Genomic DNA, 25,077 nt, shown 5'->3' with positions numbered 1-25,077 from the left:
GATGGAGAGAGAAACAGAGCTTTCTAAACCAGAAAGCCACTTGCCGCCAGGACAGACACGAGCACATCCATGGGAAGGCCCATGGATCACGGTCTTTGCTCTACTTTCCTTCAGTGAACAGGAGAAAGCAAGCCATACCTGAGAGGCTAATGATAAATGATCATTTATCACCACTTATGCAGTAGGTGGTACTGTGAAACATCAAAATTGAGTCAACAGAGATGCTGATCTCCCACCCCTGCAGCCTGGCTTAAGGGAAAAATAATGAATCAAATTCTTCACAGACAGTATAAACAGCTTAGACCAACTTGTTACAAAAACAACACTGCACTTTGGTTTTCTTGCAGAAGGAGCAGTTATGTATCTGCGAAGAAAATGAGGATGAGGGCAGTGAGAAGCTGGCTGGGTGATGCTCAGGAGCTGTGCAGCCCACGACTGTCCCTCTCCCATGGTAAAGGACAGCAGGGTAGCACCGTGCTCCAGAGCCATCAGGAGCCGTGGCAAGAGCAGCACGACAACAGGGACATGCAGGGACACCCCAAGGCAGTGGCAAGGGACACAGACTGAGAGACCAGATCATATTCAAGCATTTAAATACAAACAAGTTCCATGACCGTGAATATTTGGCAGAGGACTCAAGCAGTGAAATGCTCTTTGACAGAATGCAGAAAAGACCTGAAGCCGGCAGTGAGCAATGGGGATGCCAAGTGCACACAGGAGACGGTCTGAAACCTATCATCAACTTTACCAGCAAACAATCTCATTTCTCTTTTGACTTGACTTCTTAGTTTGTGTTTTTACTATTTTTGGTAACATCTAAAAACCTTGCTATTGAATCTTACAACAAAGCTCATAGAATGCCTCAAAACTATAAAACTTCTGAAAAGGTCACTACTTTCTACTGCCTTTCAAATAAAAGATGACACGGGCCAAGGCAGGACAAAGGAACAGTGGAGCAATTTAAAACTGTAAAGCTAAAAGCAAATTTAGGAAAGGAGGGTCATTTCTTGGTTCATCCAGCCTCTCCCTTGCCCCAGTACCCATGCACTTGGAAAGCAGCTCATCAGTACAACCATCCATTTTGTTTCATCTTGGATGGGAACTAATTAAGAGAATAAGGCAGAACTACCTTTCAGCTTTATGTCCCTGATGACTTCATAATACCCAAACTGAGTTACCAAGGGGGATAATTAGCAAAGTCCAAACAGAAAACGATTAATAATATGACAAAGCCATGATTACAACAGTCTATTAACTGCAAGACAATACTGGTCTAATTATGGCAACATTGACTTTTATTACTGTGAAGTAGCTTGCATTATCATTAAAGAGATTCATGGATAACTCTGAGTTTAATGTGAAGAGTTATATTTAATATCTTGAAGATGTAATTTAGCTTTCCTTCCACCCACTCCCCACAGAGAAAACAAAATACGTTTGATGGCTCGCTCAGCACTCCAGCATCTATTAGTCATTCCAGCTACCTGTTGGATTTAAACAAAGTTTGAATACCACTAGTGGAAGTTCAAGGGGGCTGAAAAAATTAAATGCTACAGGCTGAAGCCCTGCATGGGTCCAGGCTCATGCTGGAGGAGCTCAGCTGCAGTGGCCACCAGCCACCAGGACCTGTGCCACTGACCCAGCGGTCCCCTTCCCGGGGCCCCTCGGCACCTGCAAGAGGACAGATGCATTTCTGCAGGTCCTGCAGCTCCCTCAGCACAGCCCCCTCACCGAAGCAGCAAGGGCGCTGTGACCTGACTTTCTGCTGAGGTTGGGCACTGGCAGCACTGCTGCCATGGCATAATTGGTCCCACAGCTCTGTCACCATGCACAGACCCAGACAAAGCCACTGACCTGATCCTGCCGAGAGCAAATGGACATCTTCCCTGTGAAAGGTTCTTACTGTTAAATTTTCTGGTGGCCAGTGGAAAATCTTAGCATCAGGGAGAGCTCTGGCTGGTTTGTTCCCCACTAGGTTTCTTTCAGCTGAAAAAGCAGCCCCCAGCTATTCTGAGCTGTGGCTTGGAGCATGTAACGTCTTGCCACAGCAAATGCTCCTGGAAGAGGAGTTACAGGAGATGGCAGAGCCCAGAGGTACGGTGTGATGGTGATGTACCTTAACCTCACTTGTACTGGCAACTGGTATTCCAGTGTAATATATCGACCAATGCTCATACCACATCAGGAGATATTTCCAGGCTTCTCTGTCCATTTTTGCTACATTTTTCTATTGCAACAGTGCTTGTGAGAATATATTGTTCTATTTCTGTAGGGCTTTGTAGAGATCACGCATTCAGATGATGGATTACTACGAGAGTTACTGCTGGAGGAGAAGACAGGCAGCTCTAGGGCTAAAAAAGACCATGTGAGGCACCCACCAACTGCTGAACTGATTTTCTCTCAATTGAGAAACATCAGCAATGTAAGTCTGATTAGCTGAGGGATGGAAATCGGGCATGAGAAACTGTAGTGAATCTTGGACGCCTGAGGCAGGGGCAGAGGGGAGCACAGGACAACAGCAGGGGGAAAGGAAGAGGTTGCCATTAAATCCTAGCTATAGTCATGTTTATTTAGCAATGCCGTTCAGCTTTGAAGCTTTACAGAGGAAGGAGCAGGGACAGGATGGAACAGAAACCAAATGTTAAACCAAGGCAGCAGCACAGCATCCAGCAGCACCACAGCCAAAACATGAACCACAGCAGAGCAAGGGAACTACCCCTTCGGGAATACAGCTCTGAACAAATCCTGCAAGGCACCATGGAGTGCAGCAGCAAACAGAGCACAGGAATTTTTTAAAAGGAAACTGGCTGTCTTATAAATCATGAAATGTGTGCTGGATGAGAGGTGAGCTGCAGTGCAGCAGCGCGTAGTTCCTGCCAGCTCCTTATCCCCTCCCCAAGCATGCCACGGCCGTGGGAATGGTAACAAAGCAAACTGTAAAGATCGGATTGTCCCTGTCACCCAACACAGCTTCGGTTCTCGTATCAGCAAGCAGCTCTGCTTAACAGAGCCCACAGCTAAGTGAACACTGGGGTCTGCAGAGAACATGACTGCAAGAGGGAAGCATTGCAAGCCTGCTCACTGATTGCCTCTGTTTGCTGGGATGATGTCCAGTGTGCCAGTCCTCCGCTGACGTCTTCATTGTCACGTCTTCAGGCCTACTCGCTGCCATTTGGTTGTCATTTGAAACTTCAGCAACACTTCTCTTCTTGATTTACTGGTTGTGTTCTCTAGGCAGCTATGAACTATAGGAACATGTCCTGAAATATTCTTAAGCTAGACAAGTCATTAGCAGCTGTCACTTCAAAGTCTAACTGCAGTCAATTTGCTTTTCACAAGCAGCCTAGCAGCACAGGAGCTGGATGTGTTGTGAAGCACTGCAGCAGGGACTGCTGCTCAAACAAGATCACAGAGGTGTGGGTCATTAGTGAGCGGAAAATATTTCATCAAGTTCTCAGCAGATGTTGAAGGACCAGGTCAGAAAACAATTATGGATTGAGCAGAGCTTCCGTCGTCCCTCAGACGTTATCTCATGCTGTGGGTGGTGATAAGGGTTGCAGAGCAGCCCCCATGTAGCAGCAAGTCAGGCAGCAAGACCCGGAGAGCACTGGGGATATCTATCAATCACCTGCAGGTCCACAGGTTACGAGTCCGTTTTCTTAGACCCTCCAAACTGCTCCTACCCAGGGAGCGATCCAAGCAACAGGAGCAAGTGTCAGCTGCCACTTATGGCTCTGCCTGCACCTCATGACACCCTGCTCAGACCAACAGGAGCTTGGCTGCTTGTCAGATTCCCTTGCAGGAGGACAGGGAGCGTCACCTGGCTGAGGACAGTGCTGCATCCTTAGAGTATGTGGGAGAGGAAAACGAAGTCACAGAAATATTTGGTACCACAAACCATCTAGAAGCAAACAAATCAGGGTGTTCTTGTCTATTCGCAATGTAAGTAAAAATTCACTGATTATTCCTCTCAGCTGTCCAGCACAGCACAATGGTACGAAATATCCGCAGAGACCCAGAGAGACTCCTGCACCATGCATGCTCCTGCGACCCTGGTATGCTTTACAGAGTTTCCCTAGGTGAAGGCAAGCAGCAGTTCCAGCTGCTTTTTGCTGCGGAGCATGCCCAAATCTTGTTTTGTTACTCTATGTCAGCCACAAGTAATTCCACAGAAGACAACGCAATAAAAGCAAATGGAAAACAACGTGAAAGCAGGAGGAGTTTTCACAGATTGTTTTACACTAAGAGCACTTTCACAGTCAGTCCATCATATGCAGCTCAATGGTAAACTCCCCTCTCAAACCAGGAGAGAGGTAGAAATCCTCATGAGATGAACACTGCAGATGTTCTGAGAAGAGACATTCACAGAGTCTCTGAAATGTCCCCTTGGAAGCTCTGCAAACTCAACTTTCCTCCTGCATGAAGCTAAAAGGAGATTTATCCTGTTCAACGTTCTTCCTCAGTCCTTGGGCACTGAGTCTCGCACTATCAGCTCCCACCAGCTTCCTCCTGCCAGCACAGGCTCTGCAGGAACCCAGACAGAGCCTCCTCATCTCCTGTGCACACCCAGCTATGTAACAGACTATAGGAAGATAGAGACATGAATGCTCAAACTGGCTATGCCAAAGTTTCAGTTAGACAGAAAAAAACTTCTTAAAAATTAATTTGCTGCTACCACAGGGTTCCTGCCATGCAAGAGCTTATTGGAATGCAAACTATAAGCTTCAAAGGGAAGGATGAATCAGAAGCTATTTTGAGAGTAATTATATAAGATTATAAAATTCAAACCATCTCATTATTGCACGTTAAGTATGAAGATAACCTGCTTCATAAGGAGACCTTGCAGAGATCCAGTGTTTCAAGCCACTATGATTTATGGTCCAAGTGCAAATAGCAACCTCATCACCCCTGTCCAGACAAAACTTCTTTCACTAAGCAATGACAGGGCTTTTTTCACCATTTACTGTAAGTCTTTAGGACATGTAGTTCTGTAGCTGGGAGAATAACCAGAACATGAGACACGGACAACTTCATGCAAGTTTTGTTCCTTTAACAGTTGTGTAATTTGTTGTCCTGGAAACCAGCTATCAGCTTGTTAGTGACAGTACTTGCAAATTCCCAAATTTTATAAACCCCAGTTCAAATTATAATTAAGGAGAAAACATTTAAACAATAAATTTGCACATGGAATAAAGTACTATTCCAGCAACTCCAGCCACAACCGCAAGGAGCAGCCCGGGTGTGGGCGCAGCCGGGAAACAGGACTCGTTTTCCCCATGCTGTGATGGAGACCATGGCAGCTCATTGTCCTGGGACACCCCCTGAGCAGTTACCTGCATTGTGCACTGCCTGCAAGAAGAATAGAGAGTTGGTTTTGGCTTTGCTTACATATCCAGGCTACAGCTGAAGCTCCTGCTGTGTCTTGGCTTGGAGGAAACAGGCGCACAGGTTGGAGGGCTGTGAGCTGCTCGCTCCCGCGAGGAGGGCAATGCCTGTGCTGTCCTTGTCCTTGCTGCACCCTGGTGCCCAGACCCTCGGGAGGGACCTTCACACCTGGTGGTCTAAGAGAGCTGATTACACAAGTGCATTGAAGAGAGAGAAAAGGCAGGGAAAATAGAGGCTATCATACCCTTTACTACCTGGCATTTTTGAGTTTATGGTTTGGTACTTTTATCACCCAGGGAACAGACAGTAAACGCGCTCAAATACAGGAGAGGGAGGTGCACCGGTCGCCCAGGCTGAGTTTAAAAAAGCAGAAGAAAATCTGAACAGAGTAGTTCAGAGGGAAACACCAAGGGTGATTTTCAAGTGCAGAATCAACGAGGTACTTTACACATGTGTACGTATGTATAATAAAAAAGGAAAAAATAAATGCCTACATATGAAAATGCGTAATACACCAAACAAAGGAGTGCAACATAAGAGGAGACCTCGGTAGCCTGGGGCTTGTACTTTGCTCACTGAAATAGAATGGAGAAAGATGTAGCTGCCAAAGAAAAAAAGAGCAAAAGATCATGAATAGCTGACAAGCAAATGACATCTGCATGCCTGCTACATGCAGGAGAAGCCTCCACCATGTCTGGTTCTGGACAGCCAAAACACAACTATGAAATACCATGCAACCTTAACATGAGCTCAGCGAAATCTCTGCTAAGCAGTAATACCAAACACGAGTGACAGAGGGATTGCCATAGGAATTGCCGAATTGCCGTGGTAAGATACAGTCAGTTCTTTGTTCATTTAGATGTGGCAACTACAGTGTCAAGCAGGTTGAAAAAGTCTTAAGTAGTCCGCAATCAGCTGCAGTTCAGACCACGTTAACAGACAGAACAGTCCGCACCTTGCACGCACTGAACTTGCAGGGTGCAGGGCTGCGAACAGCCCCACTGAAACGGCTGCATCACCTTCCACTTAGAGACTTTTGATTACTGACCACAGCAAGTCAGACACTCCTGTGCCTACATGCTTTTCCTGATTTACATATTGAAGGAGACAGGCCAAAAAAAAAAATTCTTTCCAGCCACAGGGCTTTTTGCATCCAGGGCCATCTTCTACAGAGGAAAGAAAATCAGACTTTCGAGCTTAGAAAAAGACAGCCCGTTCCTTTCCCTTAGTCACCTTCCTTCAGATCGGAGGCAACGGGTAGCTCGGTGAAAGCCCACATAAGCTGAATGTCTTTAAAAACCCAGATCGGATCATGGCTGAAATGGATTAGAAACAGAAAAGAAATCTTAAATCTGTCTGGGAGGGAAGATCTGGCCAAAACATATTAAAACACCAAGGTCAGTACTGGAGGCAGGGTTAACAGGCCACCTATCACCTTGGCTGTGGGACTTTTAGAAAAGCAACAGAAACAGCAGTCACACTTGCTGTGCAGCACAAGTCACCGCAACATCTGGAACAGCTCTTTGCAAAAGGGTCTCGGCACAGCTGGTGGAGCCCCGCTCCCTCCTCTTTCTGTCCCCCTGTGTGGGAAGGAAGCCAAGCCCGACCTGGCTGCAAGAGGATGCCCAGAGATGAACGTCCGTGGCAGAGGAGGTCTCCAACACCGCGGGTGGTTGCAGGGCTGGGGCGCTGACGAAGCTCTCTCCTCGCCCGTGACACCCGCTCCCCTGCACGACATGCAGAGGCAGGCGCAGCATCGGCACGCTGCTGGGGACACCGCGCAGAAGCACTCGCTGACCCCAAGCAAGAGGCGTTCACATTGCAGGTCCGACACAGCAGCGGAGTTCACGCCGGGCAGGTGGCTGGCGCAGCAGCAGGCAAACGCGAGCGCGCAGACATCCTCGGCAGTGCCAACCCAGCCTCCCGCTCAGAATTTGGCTCTGCCAATGGACAGTCCCTAACCCGTCCTTGGCCTGGGCTCCCCAGTGGGGAACGGGAGACAAAACCCACCTTGCCCGCTAGTGACTATGGGCTTCATACACGATGCTGAGAGTCCTGTATCAACACCCAGAGAAAATAACTAATACTCATTAAAATGGCCGTGCCCCAGCAGAACAGCTGGACCGGGGGAGACTGATCAAAGGCTTCTGAAGACCAAATATGTTGGTATTCAGTTGTTATTGACCCACCTGCCGATTCAGACTTCCCTCCACACTGCATTAAAGGCACATTGTTACTCAAACTTTTGCTGGCCTGTGGAACCAGAAGAGGAACTTAGATGTCAGCAATGCAGCATTTCTGTTATCAAAAGTGACAAAAAAAAGAAAAAAAAAATTGTTCCAAACCAAAGGAAACATTCCCCAGTGATTTAGGTCGCTTTGTTTCTTAATCAGCTGTTCTCTAGAGTATTATAAATGAGATAGTAAGAGTTGTCATTGCTTTATGCCTAACTGATGACAATCTAATGAACTATTTTAAGCCACACTGCATGTAATTATAGTACATAGCTGTGTGCTAATCCATGACATTTTATCACAATATGCTGTAACAACATCTGTAAACGACTCAGCAGTGCTGAACACACAGAGTGTCCCTGGGCTGAGGTTAAATAACTGACACTGAGCATCATCTTCCTCCCATGATGTGACCCCGTAGATACAGCACCTGAGCCGAGCATGTGCCAGGGAAGCCTTGCTGAGGCTGTTCAACAATGGGGGGGGGGGAGCCTCTATCCAGACCTGCTGAAGCAGAACAGAGCTGGGCAGAGAGCAAAACACCATAATACAGACACTTCTGGGATGTAGAAATACAACTGTGTTTAAGATGCAATGCAAACAAAAAAATAAAAGCTTTTCACTGTCACTCTGTCTCCCTTGAGTGACCAAAGACCCTGGACCTTAAAATTTCCCTTCAAAAACTTGGTCAAAGCCATGACTGTCCTGAGACATCAGAGGTGCCAGGGTCAGCAGTGTTTCAGTGTCTAGGTTCACTGCACCAGAGCTGCTGTCTCTCTGCCCTTCACTTTCTTCAGTGAGATTTGGTTTTGGGGAAATGCTTCCCTGTGGCTCTCTCTTTGATTCCATTTTGGTTCAAAAAAACCCCTAAAATCAGACTGCCCTGAAAAGATCTCAGGATAAAGCTTGACCAGGAGCAGAATCAGGGTCTCTTCCCATCCCAGCCTGCAGCCTGAAGGGTGAACACCCTGCAGCTAGTGCCTCATCCCAGCAAGGGTGCCGGGCAGCCCCCAGCCCTGCGATGTGGGATCTCACGAGAAGACACAGCCTGAGAACCCGAAAAAGCAGAGCTCAGCCAGGGGATGGCGGAAGGCCCCAAGTGTGGGACAAGGTGGCCCAGAAATCTTTCCGGAGGCTTTCCTTCAGCTGGGTGCCCCCCTGCCCAGGGACACCCCCCCCACACCTAGTGCAAGGGGGCTCCTTGACTACATGAAAGCATGATGGAAGAGCTTTATTGCCTGGACCTGCCCCACAGGAAACCCAAAAGAAGAGATGCAGGAGTCATGCAGAACTCCCCTGGCTCCCGACGCTGCAAAGACTGGCTCATATACAGATCTGTGTCCTCAGGAGGTGAGGTTGCCAATTAAAGCCATCTAGACCTAGTATGACCACGTAAGCCCACGTCATGCCCTCTTTTTCTCTCTCTCAACTTGTGCTGATAATAACTGGCAGACAATAGACGAGTCTGATCTGCATGGCAAAAAGAGCACAGGCTTGTTTGAAGAAGGCTCTGTGCGGGATGCAGAGCAGTCAGGAAGGATCTCCCAGCCACCCACCTACATGGGACCGGCTGCTCAGTACAGAGACCCTGTGCTGAAATGCAGCAGTTATGAAAAGAGCATTTCTTTGTTCAAGCTTTGCTGAATGATCAGGGAACTCTTCCTCCCTGAATGGCTCTGCTCCTGTCATTAGCTGCTGCTGCTGCTTCCATTAGCTTGTAACAAAGACAGAGATCTTTAACCCCTAAAATGTACTACACAGCAGTCACACATGCAGACTGGGCTGCCTGATCCTACAGATTTCTTAAATGGATTCTGAGATTCCTTCTTTCCTTCTCCAATGACTCATATCACTCCATACTGTGCAGCCCCAAGTCCTTTTAGCATGAACATTTTGACCAGAGACCAGATTCAGAACTGAGCTCAAATAACTCTGAGCAAATGCTCACAGACGTCCAAGAGATGAAGTACTGCGTATGGAAAGAATGCATTTAAGGAGGTGCTCGCTGTACTCACCTAACACTGTGTTGTTACAAGAGCACATGCATTTCTTTGCAGCAGTTACAAACATGCATAAAAAATCAGAGTAATACTTACATTACCAGAGACACTGGTGTGCTACAATTTCTGGGCAATTATTATTCCATGGAATCCAGTACTCTAGGACTGTATGTCTTAATGATGGTTTTGAAAGGGCTTGTATGAACTGAGCTTCTGGCATCCTGCCCTTAGTCTTCGCTGCACAGTTTCCTGTGATATTGTCAAACACTAACCTGCTACACCATAACAAACTGAACTAAATATAAAGGTGGCCTTAATTAGCATCTGCAGTTTCACTATGTACAAGACACCCTGCAGGATAACTTTCTTTTTTCTATAGACATGGAAAATGTATAGTTAATGTACAGTCACTCCAAATATCCCTCCTCTGTCCCTCTAGGATGCCATTTTGCAAAGTACAAGTATAATTAAAGACAATGCATGGCAGAGGGACAAATCACATCTCTCCCAAACAACTGCCAGCATAAGTCACTGTTATGTTAGCAAGTCCACTGGATTGAAACAATAAGGGCTGTTACAGACAAGCTTCCTGATTTTACAATATACAGATAGGAAGGAAAAATACATATTATGATATTTGAAAAAGAAATAACAAATATTAAAGCTAGAAAAAGCTGCCTAACCAACATGAGATGGAAACCTGGGGTCCTAAGGAAGAATACGCGATTGTACCTAGAAACGTGAACAGTCAGAAGAAGAAACAGGTAAGAAAAGCAAGGATAGTTGAAACTACAGTTAAATGAAAAATTGTACCAGACATGAGATCCAGTTATAGTTCTGTTTTTATCTCTGAACAATGAATACACACGTGAGACTATATGACTGTTAGTGAATACATGGTATGTGCAGCAGGCTGTGCACATTGCACTGGTATGACTTCAACAAAGCAAAGATGTCAAGCAGCAAACACCTGCAAACACAAAAATACCAGCTTCTCAGAGTCATCCCGCAAAACAATGGAGAAGATCAGAGTCAGGCTATGCCCTGATTTGAACTAGCTAAAAGCACATGCTTGGTTTCAGTGAAACGTAGGGAAAATACTCAAAGCAGAAGAAAATGTTTCAATGGCAAAGACAGAAACTGCTGAAGCACAATGTTTGTTAAGGAAAAGAGGCTCCATATTACGAAAAAAAGCAAAAAATTAACAAAGTAACTTCAGAAATGTGGACTTACCAAAGAGGTATCTGCACCTCAGCTCAGTTCCTGGTCACTGTCCTCAGCCTGCTCACACACTCAATTAACACCAGCAGCAATCTGGCTGCCTGTTTCTATGGAGTTTTAGATGCTGATCCCTGACTATGCATAAGGCTACTGCAGCTGCACTGGAATAGGCTCCGAGGTCCGCAAAAAAAAGCTACAAACATGATCAGCCTCCCTGTACTGCTTCAGGAATGAATCAACCAACAGCAATTAGGCAGATGCAAACCTGCATCTATGCAGAGAGGTACTTACAAAGCTCCTGAACACACACACTCCACACAGCTCCAGAGGTGCATTTTATTTACTGGGACCATCACAGTGCATAGCCAGAGGAAGCTGTAGAGTCATAGATCCACACACAATACATAAGCAAAGACAAATGTTCATAGACAGGTTATATAATCCATTTTTCCTAGATTTACGCTGCTGGTTTTAACCTTATTTTAATATAGTTTTGCAAACCTTTCTCTGGTAGCAAGGTTTGAACCTGATACCTTCAGGATCAGAGCACAAACCTGTTTTACTTGAGCTAAAGAGCAAATCTGCTGCACGTAGCTCTAGCTTGCTCTTTTCCTGCTAGTGGACCAGATGCTCGCAGAAGAAGGCAAGATCCATTTTGCAAGTGCATTACTCAGTGATAAGAAAGCTCTTTGCCCCAAGGTGCTACTCCTCACATGCCTGGCCTCTGGAAACACAAGCTTCAGTGGTTAATATTAGCTTTGCCTGGGTGGCTTTAAACAGGTTTACTGTTATATTTACTTAAAATACACTTGAACAGTGATTCAGAAAAGTGTGTTACTACAGATGGCAAGTAAATTCAAGACTTGCCCATATTTCACAGGTAGTGGCTGTAGGCATCCCATCTCAGTGAATGGGTGTGTCATCAATTTTCCCCTTAGTCAAACTATCCTATCAAGGGATAACTTTTTTCCAAGAAAAATACTCCAAAAGCAATTTCTCCCTATAAAGGTCATCTTTCCACATCAACATTCCTGCAATGAAAAAAACCTCTATCGCACAAAAATTCACCCCTTTTTCTGCCTACAGCAAGAACACTTCTGCACTTGTGGGTTTAACATTTTAATAGTATTTGTGAAGTGCCAGGAGGGTGTTCAGCGCTGTACAAGATGTACTGCCTGCATCATGAAGTTTAAAAAGAACAGTTCACACAAAGGGCAAAACACTAAATGTGCTCTGAATTATTGTGGCATTAAAGCACAGAAGGACAGCTGACAAAGTGTGCTAGGCAACAGAAATTATCATAAAGTCTCTTCTGGTTTTGCATTTTTCCCCAGCTGTCCTTTTTCTTCTCTCACTTCAGCTTTCATATCCTGCACTAGGAAACCACTAGAGCACTTTGCTAGGGTGAATCAGTGCTTAAGGAAGGGTTTGAGGAGGGTACACAGGCTGTGCCGAGATCAACAGGGACTGCTGTACACGCAATCCTATAGTGACTTTCTGGGTAAAAACAGCAACACCTCTGCACATCATCCATTGTATCCTGTACTTACTTTACAGGGCAGTGGAACTTTTTACAAATGGAAACATTGAGGCAAAAAAACCAACTTATGTTATTTAAAGAAAGTCGCAACACAGTAGTGCTGGAGCTAGAAATCAAACCCAGGGCTTTGCTCCTGGATGTGCTCTGATCCTGGTGTAAATTCCCTCCCATACTCATGCACCGTGCTTTAAAGTCAGCAAGCATCACAAGCCACAGGCTCCAGTCACACTCCACCAGCTCTGCACATTCATTTCAGAATGATCATTTTGTTTTTAAATGTCTCTGTGGAGTCAAGCTCCCATCTTCTGCACCATCCCCTGTTTGGCATGGCCTCCCAGGACCGGCTGGCAGCCTCTGTCTGCAGTCAGACCTGGCACTGTGCACCCACGAGGAGCGGGACCTGGTTCAGGCGAACATTGGGAGTGAGTCAGTAAGACAATTCAGTCCAAACTGAGCGACAACTTGACTCTGCAGGCAAGCGCACAGCACACTTCATGGTGGCGAGAGCTGTGCAGGGCGTGACGCATTGCCTGGTACCCAGGGATGCTGGCAGGCTGGAGCCAAGCTGCCCGCAGCAAGGACCATGGGCTTCGTACCCCTGGGAGCATCCCTGGGCAGGGGCAGTCAGGGGAGAGCTCGCTCCACCACAGGAGCTCACAGTGGGCCCTGGAGAGCGGATTTGGCACCGTTTCCCAAAGACCCTGGAGCCAGTCGCTCTCCAACAAGCAGCTCCGCTCCCATGGGCAGAGGGACCAGGTGACATGGGGTGGCTTGCTGTGCCCAGCACAGCGGTCCCGTGGGAGTCTGGCAGCATGGGCTCTCCTGCATCGTCAGCCAAGTACTTGGCACTTCAGTAGGACTTGTCCACAAAACTCTCAGCTATATCCTAGAGCACTCGCTGCACCTCCAGGGCAGAGAAGTGATGTTTCCATTCATTTAAGGCACATCACTGCAGTGGTAAATGTTGTCCCTATACCACAGGCATTTCCACTCTCTACGGCTTATGCCTGCGTACTAGTCACACTCACAGCATCACTGCCCAACAGCTGAGGACTGGCAGGGAAGAGAGCTATCAGATGGAGAGAACTACGGGGGAGGATTTTAGATAGGCACAACAAAAGGATGCTGCATCTTGCTCAATCTCAGGGCCCACAGCCAAGAGATCAGTTCTATTCCTGGCACCGCCACGGGCCAAACTGCAGGCAAAGCTCACCCTCGCATATCCACTGATGCATCGATACCAAAACCTTCCTCATCCAAATACCTTATTTTTCTGACATACTTAGCTGCAGGATTACTAGCCAGCAGCAGCAGCCTGCAATGCTCCTTTGTTGGGTGTACAGTAATGTATGGCATACTGGAGAAACGCTGCAGCTCTATTTTTCTTATTGACTTTAAGTAGGAGAATCAGCTATTACATAACGCAGGAGCATCTACTTTATACACAGTAGCACTTTCCACATTCAGTCCAAAATGGTTTGAAAAAAAATAATGACTGCATAAAACCATACTGACATACTTACATAAACTACTCGGTAATATTTTTATATTCACAGGTTTTTTCCACTGTCAGATGCAGTTCAAGAAGGCTAGTGATACCTGGCTAATTTCTTTGCAACTCCACAGCATCCCCAGAAGATACTGCTCTCCATCAATACAAGAAACATCAGAAAAACCCAAACTACCTCTCAGAGTCTAATGGCAAGCAGAGCTGTGCAGAAGCAGCCCTGGCTCCAGCTTTGGCAGCATTAGAGTGCTTTTGTCTGCCTGCTCACAAAGGATGCGAACTTCATCAAGACACTTGACAAGCCAAGCTGATTCAGCCATTAGCTAATAGATTTATCCAGGAGGTTACAAACTGACAGAGAAGTTGTTGACTTCACATCATGATGACAAATAGGGCCAATATTACTCCAGCAAACTTTGCATCCAGGTTGCCGAGGTTGTGCTGTCCAGCAAGAGCACACTTCAGCAGGACCCAGAACTCGTCTGCATGGCTCCTCTGACTTTCCTGTTGGTACCGGTATGGCACCTTGTCTCAAAGCTGTATCACTGCTCATCTTCACACAACCTCACTTTTTATTTGTATATCTTTATGAGGAAGGACTTGCTGGATCTGAACATAGGACTCCAGGTAGCTGATAGCAAATTTGCTTAACATCAGTCTTCCATGTAAAACGGACAAAGCAGAAATGCAGATAATTAGATAAACATCCAGACACTAATGGGACAGGTATCTTACCACTGTAACTGTTGCATTAGTTAACACTTAATGCAAGCAGATTTATTTCCTTTGCTGGAGCAGTTTTACATCCAGGCATTTGAGAAATATTAGTACCCGTTGGGCCCAAATGGTGTCCTCAGTGCTGTCTAGACATAAAAATGGGCCCAGTCGTGCAGAGCAGAGACAATGGTAATGGCTGTTAATGCACTCAGTGCAGTCAGCCAGCCCAGCGTGACTTGCCCAGGGCACTGGGGTAGAGGCTGACACTTAAACCAGAGATCAGAGCAGACAAACACTTGAGATGTTAAAGGCATATGATGGTGTGATCACGACCTGAAAAACAAGATCCTGAACAGACTGCACAAACAAATGCAAATCTGTCATATCAGGGCAGATGGAACAAAAGCAGTAACCTGTACTGCACAGTGTCAGGAAAATGTTAATTTTGGTACCAAGGTAAGAAATTATGAAGCAATGCAGTAAGTTGTTTGCAATAAAGAAAACAGCTGCACTGGATGCAATGCATAAGGACAGTACCAGCAGTGGTAAGAGACCTTCAGAACAAGCAGGTCTAAAGCAAAGTCATTTTAAGATGACAATGAAGTTACAAGCAGAGTGGCATGTGAAAGGAAGGTGTTAGGCTGGACATACTGGCAAAACAGTGGTGGAAACACCACTGCAAGCAAACATATGGCAGAAGCTCAGCGAAACTGGAGAGCTGCCAGTGTGCCCTGGGTGCCAATTGCATCCTGGTGCAAGATGGTGGCAGAGAGGGGCAGGAAAAACTGAAGCAAGATGACACAGAAAGCCTTGGACAGGGATTGACAGGCTACTGTGCTGCAGCCAGGCTCTGCACAGGTGCCCTCAGAAGAAGAGAAGAAAAGTTTCTGAAAACTTATGCAGTGAAATCAGGCTGGCTGGTAGATCATTATCTTAAAAGAAGCACTCTACACAAATGTTCTAATACACCAACAACTTACAGCATGTTATCAATAATGCTAAAAAGCATGGAATTTTTATTTTAGCTCCTCAGCATGAGAGCCTGCAAAGTAAGCTCCCCTTGCCAATGTCTTCTGAAGTTATAGCAGAAGACAGCCTCTCTGGAACAAGAAGCTGTGAGCAGAAGTGTACAGAAAATTAACCACTTTGCAATAAAGAAATGCCCCTTTGCTCTTACAGCAGTATGCTGGCTCTTGATTCATCTCTGACATGCCAGTGTGTCTCCCTAGGTCTCTCTATGAGCTGACGAGGAACAGCTTCAGGCAGTTCTTAGGGAAAGTAAAACAAATACATGAAAGTACATTAAGATCCCTTACTAGTGAACAAAAATCCATGCAAGACCCTCCTTTTCTCAAACTGGGATAACAGCAATCAGTTCCTGTCATCTCAGTTCCTTAAATAGGCTTTTTACTGCTTTTTGTTTTATACAGGACAGGAGTCTGGTTTTAAAAAAATAAGAAACTTTCACAGAACCTTTATCTCATTAACCACCTCCTTACCCGTGTGTAACACCACGTCTGTCCCCTCTGTGCAGATATTCCCATCAGGCTACACCATTTTGCATCAACAAGTGAGGCAGTACTTGCACCCAAAACTTCACAGTGGAACATGTAAAGAAAATAACCACACAGTGATGTGTGCCGAGAAGAATGCCCCTGAATCTAACACGGGGCTTGCGAACATTTCCCTCCCCTTGCGAGAGTCCTCCTGCCTTCCTCTGGCTGTTGGCAATCACAAGCACTACTCGAGCAGACAGGACCAGAGTACTGTACCTGGCTCGGAGATAATCAGGCTCTGGTCGGAAGGCAGCAGGAGGAATTCCCTGCAAGTGTCCAGGTCCAAGCTAGGCAGACTTTTCTTCTGGCACAGCTCGGTGACAATGCGGACTGCCTTCTGACAACGGCCGTCATCCTTGGTACCACTCATCTCCCACACTGCATCCTCTGCTATCCCCCTCTGCTGTCTAAGAAAGTCAAACTAGGAAAAGAGGGTTTGTTTATTTTTAATCACACAAACAGATTCACACCAGTTCCATCCTCTGGCATGGCAGCGCCCTAAGGGACACCCTGTGCCAGGCAATGCTCCAGATCTACAAACCCTCCTCAGCATTCAGACCAGGGAGTCTCCAGTCAGGCTCCCAAAACCACAGCTTGCTGCAGTCCTGCCAGTGCTCCTGATGCCTTATTGCCTCTGAGCTCAGATCTCTGTTTACTGCCAAGGCGTGTTCCAGACAAAGAACCTCCTACCAAATTCAATTTCATGCCCTCCATAGGACGTTGTTAAAGCTGCAGCCCAGATAATTCTTTTTAACCCTTTCATTGCTGCCCCTTATCCGTTGTCCAGGTGCAGAGTTTCAAATCCCAGCCCCAGAGCAATTTTGGAAAAAAAGTGAATGCTGAAATCTTCTGGCTGAGGGCGGCACATCATCAGACAAGAGAAACAAGAGTGCTCCCATGAACGCTGCACAAACTACTTACAACTGCCAAAGGCAACATAAGAAAAGCAGCAGGTTTTATCGATTTGTTTGTACTGGTCCTAACACAACAGACTGCAGATAGCAATAGAGATTGAGAATGCTATTCTACTTCATAATTAGATTCTTTGGGGTTTTTTTATTTTCTGCAGTATTTTTTTATTCCTATTGTAATCTAACGGACAGGTCATGCCATGTAACAAAGCTACGCTTTTGAACAGAGAATAGTTTTGACAGGAATGGGAAAAGAAGCAATTGTATAACAGGCAATTAAAATTATGTACAGCAGAATGATTTCTTGCAGCTTCTGGAGCAGGGAAGCTAGTACAAATATAATGAGCATACTGGAGAGGCAGGGCTAAAGCTCTGGGTCCCTCAGCCCCATGTCGCAACAGAGTACCTTTAGATCCATGCCACTGTATCTATTTTGCCTGTTGTTAATTACTTGCTGAAGCACTTTGAGCTGTCACACCACATGAGTCCCAGGAGTTACAGGAGCACCCACTGCAGCACTAGGCTCCCCTGGAGCACGGGTCCTCTAACAACCCTCCAGCCCAGCCACGCAGGCTCCTGCAAGGCTGCGACCCCCCCCGAAGCTCTGTGTCTCCGTCTGCAGGCTGGGATCTACCCCCGGTGCCTCTAGTGCTGCCTCCTCCCGCCTGGTCCTGGCCCACTTCTGCTGCCCTGGACCAGCCTGGGGACGACAGACGCTGGGCATCGGGGAGCTGGCATCGCCCCGGCGCTGCCCCACACCTCCCCGCAGGTCAGCACAAGCAAGGTGCCCTTCCACCTCGCTGCAGCTCTGCGGGGGCTGCCGGCCCCCACTCAGCAGGCGGCCCTGAGCTCCCACTCCCTGGCTGGCTGGATAAAACGTACTGTAAATTCTCCAGCTGTTGGGTTAGTGACTCACTGCCAGCACAAAGGGCCTGTGTAGCAGCGGAGGTGCATGTGCCAGCCACACGGTTAAGGGCGTTGCTCCAACATCCCTGTGCAGCTGCAGACGGGACCCTTTTGGTCACACCGGTCCTTCCTGCCGCCCTGCCCAGACCAATGTGTTTTGGACACCTTACCCTTGCTAGCTGAGCACAGGCTTCTGCCACAGTGCTTCATCCAGCACAGAAACCTCTCTCTGGCAAGAGCAACTTACCTACTAAGCACTTCTCCCTCCAAAAACTTCTGTTGCCATGACAACACGAGTGAAATCTTTCCTTAACGCAGCAATATCCTACAATTGGTCACAAAGAGGCACTTTTAATTAGACACTACCACCTCCCGGTCAGTGCTGTATAACCTTCTGCTGCAAACAGTTTGAGGCATATCTGCAGATTAGGAAGTATTCCTGAAAATGTTTACCACATGCAAGCAAACACCAACATCACCAGCTGCTTGCTGGCAGCACCACGGCTTGCGGAGGTCTATGTTTACTGAGTAGGGATTCCAGACTTTGCAAGGCTGTAAGCTAAACCAGTCATTCGCCAGGAGCTCAAGCTCAGGTATAGTTTGCATTACATGTATATGATAAACTCACTAAAACCACCCACCTATTTACCTTTTTAAGAAACTTGAAACTCAAGTTATGCCCCAAACCTGTCTTTAGAACCAATCATTCCTGTCACCGACACCCCCAGCCTTTGTCTTTCCTTATTCATTGCACAGTATTTTTCCTTAGGCTGTACAGCCCTTACAGAAGGGCCTTTCCCTCCCTGATTTGGGTCCATACAACATCTGCCAGGGGCTAGGCCCTACCCTGCTACGGCCTCTTACATGTATTGAAGTATGAAGGACTTCATGACGGTTTTGCTTCAACAGTTCAGCCCAGGATGTTTTCCAAAGCTGAACATCTGGTTTACTTCTGCCTCCTGCTCCAGAGGAGAAACTTGCATACGTACACTCATGTATGTGAAGAAACCTAGTGCCACTGCAGAAGGTCCTACAGAATATTTTTTCCACCTGTGATTGAGAAGATGTAAGAGGAATGTGACACGCATTGAGCTGAGTCCACCCTGCAGGTGCAGTCACGATGCAGCACAGGGATTTGCAGTCCTGAGAGCAGGTTGCAAGAGCCCATGCAAAGAAAGCCATAGCTGGGGCTCTGAGACCTCCATGGGGAGGCTGGAAGGATCAGAGATGATGTTTACTCGGCACCTGTGACAAAGCCTAACTCGTTTACTGTAATGAGCATGCTGCTCACCTGGGCAGATTAATGACACGTCAATCAGCACACAAAGAAAAAAACGATAAGACACTACATAGGTTAAGATACAATCACCTTGTGCCGGTGCTGCTTCTTCCCTGTTAGAGTCCTCCTCAGGGTGACTGGATCCCAAACATCTGATCTCTCTCCAGTAGTAGTCTGCTGCCCACTGCTTGAAAGCACCACTTATGGCAGCAGTTCCAGAACCAGATTAGCATATGCAAAAGTGATTAAAGACAAATTAGCAAAACAACCTCCAGCCTTTCAGGACAAAATTACCCTCCTCTAGGAAAATTCAGGTATGCGCAGTGTCCAGGAGGCCACTGTAGGGCAGAAAACTGAACATCAGCTGTTGGTTTCTCAGGGCTGGGGAAGACCGTTCTGCAAGGCAGGATGTAAGCCATGCTAAATTTTAGAGCACTGCAAATCCAGCCTTATAGCTTCTGTAGCCGCATGAAACACCACATATCCTGGAAGCCATCTATACCTTAATAAAAGGTGTGGGAAATGCATACAGAGCACCAGACCATCCCAAACCAGGATCGCATAGTTTCTAGCAAAGAGTGCTGAAGCATCCCCAAGTAGCAATCAAGTTTACATTTGCCACTGTGACTCCCCCCACAAAAGATTTCACCCAATTTACTTTGACAAAGCAGTGGATCAAGTAGCTATGGTTTGCACACACCATGTCCTGAGAGCTCAGCGGAGGTCATGTACATTGGGATTTAGTGATAAACTCCTATGCTGAGTGACCACCTACAGTTCACAAGCAACAGAGTCCCAGGCTTGGCAGCCAGCTTCAAAATATGAGCTAACGACAGTAAGAAGCAAGGAATAAGTACATCAGCACTCATCACAGCCTCCCAAGATTTTTCTAAATGGAGCAGTTTTGCCCCCTGCATCACTGAAACCCATAAGTTATACATGTGACCAGCCTTGACATGCACACAGGCATCTCAGATGATGCTTCGTAAGAGCTATTGGCAATCAGCCCACGCCTGCCAGCACCACTGCAGCAGTGGGTGCTGTCGTGCTCCCGGCCAGGCAAGAAAGGAGCTGAGCTGGACCTGGTGAGGGAGCAGCACCTCTTCGCTGCTCCTCCTTTCATTTCCTCCTCCAGGGCACCTGTGGCCCAGACTCCCAAAACCAAAGTACAGTGAGACCCAATGGGATGCAAGTGAGCCCCTGGCTAATGATACCATCACTCTCCCCAGCACAGCGACAGTTTTTGCCTGAGCTACCAAAACTGGCACTAAGAGAGGCATTCCTGGAATACATCAGTCAAGTACTACATTTGAAATTTGCATTTAACTTAAAGAGATTTCAACAGACAAAAAAAACCCCACGCCAACCAAACCCTTAGAAAAAGGTTAATGTCCAACTGAGAGCTTGTAACACAGAAATCAATAATAAAATTAAGTTATTTTGAAAAAAAGCTAATTTTCTTTCAAAGGTAATACCAAGAACTTTTTAGTTTTAAATCTAAAGTCACCTTGGGTCAATTATTCACCTTCATTTACATATCGGAGGATTCCAGGCTTGCTGGGTAACAATAACAGGAGACCCTGGTATTAGCATCTATACTCTCAACAAATATTTCTTCAGAACAGAAAAACCAGACTTTTTTTTGCATCTTGTAACTTTGAATTTATGTCATATGCACTGTTTATTGTCCAACATAGATGGCTGGAAAACAGCCAGGTAGCAGCTGCCATGTCTGAAAATCCAAACACTGCTTTTCCCAAGCAAGGACTCTGGTGCCTACTTCTCTTCTCCCATATACACATATGTATGGCTACTGAGATACAGGATTTTGCCTCTCATCTCTGGCTGGGAAACTCCCACTTGGCCACATGGAGCCGCACAGGGAAAGCTCCGGAGGAGCCAGACCGCTCTCCCCAGGCTCTGCAGCTTCCACCACCCTCCAGTCTGTGCTGTGCCCCCCTCCCCAGCCATGCTGGAACCCTGCAGTCAAAGGGTGGAGGGGCACGAGCACAGAACAGGGGCACAGGCACGGCTCCTAGACTGCTGCAGAGCATCCTTTTTGCAGCCTGCCTCAGACTGAATTTGTACCTGGAGGCCAAATTGCTCCCCTAAGTCGTGTTTCCACCTTCCAGTATGAACAGCAGAGGCAAGTGCCCCCCTCACACTCCCAGGGACCCGGGCAGAGCTGACGAACTCTGAAGGGGTTCAGCAGCTTTGTCTCGTCCGCATCCACCCTGGCATTTTGGACTTCCTATGTCTGGCAAGCTTTTCCCTGCAGCTGCATTCACATGGCATTTAGGAAAGCATGGCATGCCTTCCTCTCAAATGGTAGCATTTATCTTCTCCCTGTCCAGTTGCCTGATGTTACATTTAGAGAGGCAAAGCTAACAGTTAAATAGAAAAAGCTGTATCTGTAGCTAGACCAGAAGGGCTTAGAGTTGAATAAATGTTAGGGAAAAATGGCTCAATGGACTTGGATTACACAGAGAAACGCGTTATATGCAACAACACAGCTCTCGAGTTACCTTTGAAATAATCACTTCAGACAAGACCACAAAATGAATGAAAATACTGGCTATAGCTTGCATCAGTTGGAGGGCTGCACATACTGCTCAGTAACCAAGATGGAAAGCGGTAAAATACATAATAATCTGAGAGTGAGAAGATTGAGAAAGGATGATAATTTTCCCATCAGTAAAGCAGAAGACAAGCACCAAAGACAATATTACCACAAACATTTGAGGAACTAGAAAGTTTTGTAGCACACTGCAATTGGATTAATGAGAGTATGTTCAATACATATCTAATTGTAGGCTATTTATGTCTAGAATCCAAACATGGCTAACTACATGTACAAATTTTTTTTCTATTCAATGTATCTGGTCACACCTATGGGAATGTGTGCTACTAAGGCAGAATCACAAATTTATTTGTCCAGCTGAGATAGAACATGCTATTCATTTAATTTGGATTAGGATCTATTTGAAGCTGATTTATTTTTTTTTAAATAATAATCAAGTCTGGAGAGGGAGCAGCAGCCTTTATTTATGCCAGTTCTATTTATGCCATACTTCTAACTAAGTATGATACTGTTTACTCTCCCAGTTAATATGGTAATTGGAAACAGTTCAAAAATGATTCAGAGTTTCTTGCCAGGAAAAACGATGCTGATCTGATCCTTTGGCAACATCAATGTGCCATCTCTGTATAAACGTAACATGTATTGCTGTGCACTTTCACACACCACTTTGATATGCAGATCTTCTGTGGTGGCTGACAGTACGCAAGCAGCAAGCAAAACCAACATCCTCACCCAATCTCTGTGCTCAGAGAAGAGATGACCCTGTTTGTCATAATGGAGCCAGAGCTTTAAGAATTAGTGTAAATCCAATACTAGTAGCAAGAATTGAGCTCAAACTAACTTTAGAAAAAAATATCTAAACAAGCTCTGCGCTAAGTATTAAATCTGTACCGGACTGCGTGCAGTACAGAGCTGCCAGAGAACTGCAGTCTGCTGCCTCTGCTCCCAGGAGCATATGGAGCAGACAGAGCTTTACATTTCTGCTGGTAAGAGTGCAGCAAAAAAAGAAGCACCTCCCATGGTGGAGAGGGTAGTCAGGCAGAGCTGTGTTTTCCCCAAAGAGCAAAGATTTACACTTTTTTTGCACAAAAAAGCACAGTGCTCCTCTGTTCATCTCCAGCAGAAACATTCGCCAACGGAAGTGTCTCCAGGACTTGGTCCCTCATACTGCTTAGCAATAAAACTTGCCAAGGCTCCACTTATTGCACAAAGCAATACTAGAAATATAAAGGAAATGCTGGCTCCCCCCTTGTATATACCTAGTCTCTCCTGGCTGCATAGTGGCTGCTCATTCCTTGTATCAGCTTTCTTGGGAGCAGTTACTCAATTCTAGACATACCTCTCCTTGAATATCCTGGCAACACAAGGAAGAAGAAAGGAAGAATAATCCTGAACTTGTAGCCTGAAGTGACAGTCCCTGGACTGCACTGCAAGCAAACTCTGAGTTGCAAAATTTAAAGATAAAAAATTCATTCACTTCCTCAGCAGAGTACATGATGAACCTGCATAGCAAAAAGGCCACCACAGCAAGGGGTCAGCAGTATCTGCTGCAAGCTCCTGTCCTAAAGTGTCAGTGAGGTATTGCTGTGTAGTGCTAGCTTCATTGGTTTAATGGCAAGAAAATGTGGCTTTGTGTCCTGAAGAGCACTGATTCCAAGAGGCAGTGCAGCTTATTGCACAAAAAAATGAACACCAAAGACAGACTTCTTTGAAGCTGACTGCATCCAGGCAAGAAGCTTTCTAGGGGCAGGACTATCATAAAAAATTGTTTTCTGGTGATGGGACTTCTGAATATATATTTATTGACCTGGAATCTTTGCATGTGCTCAAGGTGAATAGTTACAGCATGATTTAGCAGGGCTGGAAGCTCTAAAAAGCCATTTCTGTTCCAGCAGCATCAGATGGCTGAGGGACATCAGATAAGATTGTATCAGCAAGATGTGGTTGTGAGTATTGAAGCTATCAGCCATGCCCAAAAGCCGTTACCTAAATAGCTTGGGGAATGCTGACCTTCCATTCTCCAAGCATCTGCACTGAACACAAGGCACAATCTCAATAAACTTAATGAACTGAGAGCCCAGGGCCCATGCTGGGGTACCTGCCCGAGGACTTGGCATCTTGGTTGCCTCCAAGCCGAGGCGGCTGTGCAAGGCACAAGCCTTGTGTGCACAGTCCCAGTGACACACACTGCGACAAAGGCCTGTCAGCTCTGTGTCGGTTTGACAAGCTAGGGTTATTTAGGATCTAAATTTCAGGAAGATTATGGCAGCAAATCCTGTTACCTGAACATGCTACTACATCAAAGGAATGAGTGTTAGGCTGGGATTAGACCCATTTCAGTTCCTCAACCTGATTTATAAAGTTTGTTAGTCATTATCTCCCCCCCAGGTCAAAAGCATGTTTCTGTAATGCTGCAAAAACCTAAAATGTGGCTGTTGTCTGGTACACAGCTGTGGAGCGGGGCTCGCAGAGCGGTTCCTCTCTGACTGATAGCGTGGACTCAGAGGGTGCGGCGGAGATAGGGGTTTTTCCGGTGGAGACGGTACCTGCGAGACTGGATGGGCCCTTCCGAAACTGGCGCGCGGTACCAGCAGCTATAGACTCCGATTATTCCGATGAGGAGAGGATGGATGGCATGATACGGCAGCCATCGAGAAGTGCGTCACAGAGACAGGCAAGGGAGGGACAGGACACCTTACAGAGACTGAGGGGTTTGTTACAGAGGCATTGGAGGGGAGTCAAAAAAAAAAAAAAAAAAAAAAAAGAGGGAGAGAGGCGTTTCACTGGAAAGTCCTTGAGAACTTAAAGAATGCTGTGAGTCAGTGCGGAATCCACTTACTGATAAAGCCAGTAAGTGTATGTAGAACTTGCTTTAGGGAAAAAGTGTGTTAAGCATACTTTGATTAAACATAGCATGAGCGAGGGTATGCCTGTGTACAAACACGTGAAGGGCTCCTGAAATGGGTTCCTAGTCGTATGATTCATCCTGCCTTAACCTCATAGTGTTTGAGTTTTCTTACAGATTGCTGTTATCCTGTCCTGGCTTATGACACCTTGGGTATCCGGATGACATCCCTCTCAGAGTCCATCAATACGTGCCTTTATGGGATCCGACTGTCGGAACTCGCGGCCAGGAATCTAGGTGCCTCGGACATTAAGCCTTAACATCAGCACACCAACGATAAGCCTTATAGAGTAATAGAAGTAACTCTTTCCAAGTCTTAACTTTCAATCTACCTC

At 46.3% G+C, this 25,077-nt stretch overlaps 1 protein-coding gene across 1 annotated transcript in view; it reads right to left on the bottom strand.

Annotated features, from left to right (window-relative positions):
- Positions 1 to 16,572, bottom strand: part of SYT6 (synaptotagmin 6) — a 39,119-nt gene extending 22,547 nt beyond the window's left edge. The window contains exon 1 of the mRNA XM_075055367.1: positions 16,377 to 16,572. Coding sequence (XP_074911468.1) covers positions 16,377 to 16,530 — 154 coding nt within the window. The 5' untranslated portion in view covers positions 16,531 to 16,572. The remainder of the gene's footprint in view (positions 1 to 16,376) is intronic.
- Positions 16,573 to 25,077: the final 8,505 nt, after the last annotated feature.

Source organism: Buteo buteo, chromosome 23 (assembly GCF_964188355.1).
Source record: "Buteo buteo chromosome 23, bButBut1.hap1.1, whole genome shotgun sequence".
In the NCBI taxonomy this organism is placed as follows: domain Eukaryota; kingdom Metazoa; phylum Chordata; class Aves; order Accipitriformes; family Accipitridae; genus Buteo; species Buteo buteo.
Note: the sequence above shows the minus strand (reverse complement) of the source record. Positions and strands in the feature narration are given on the sequence as shown.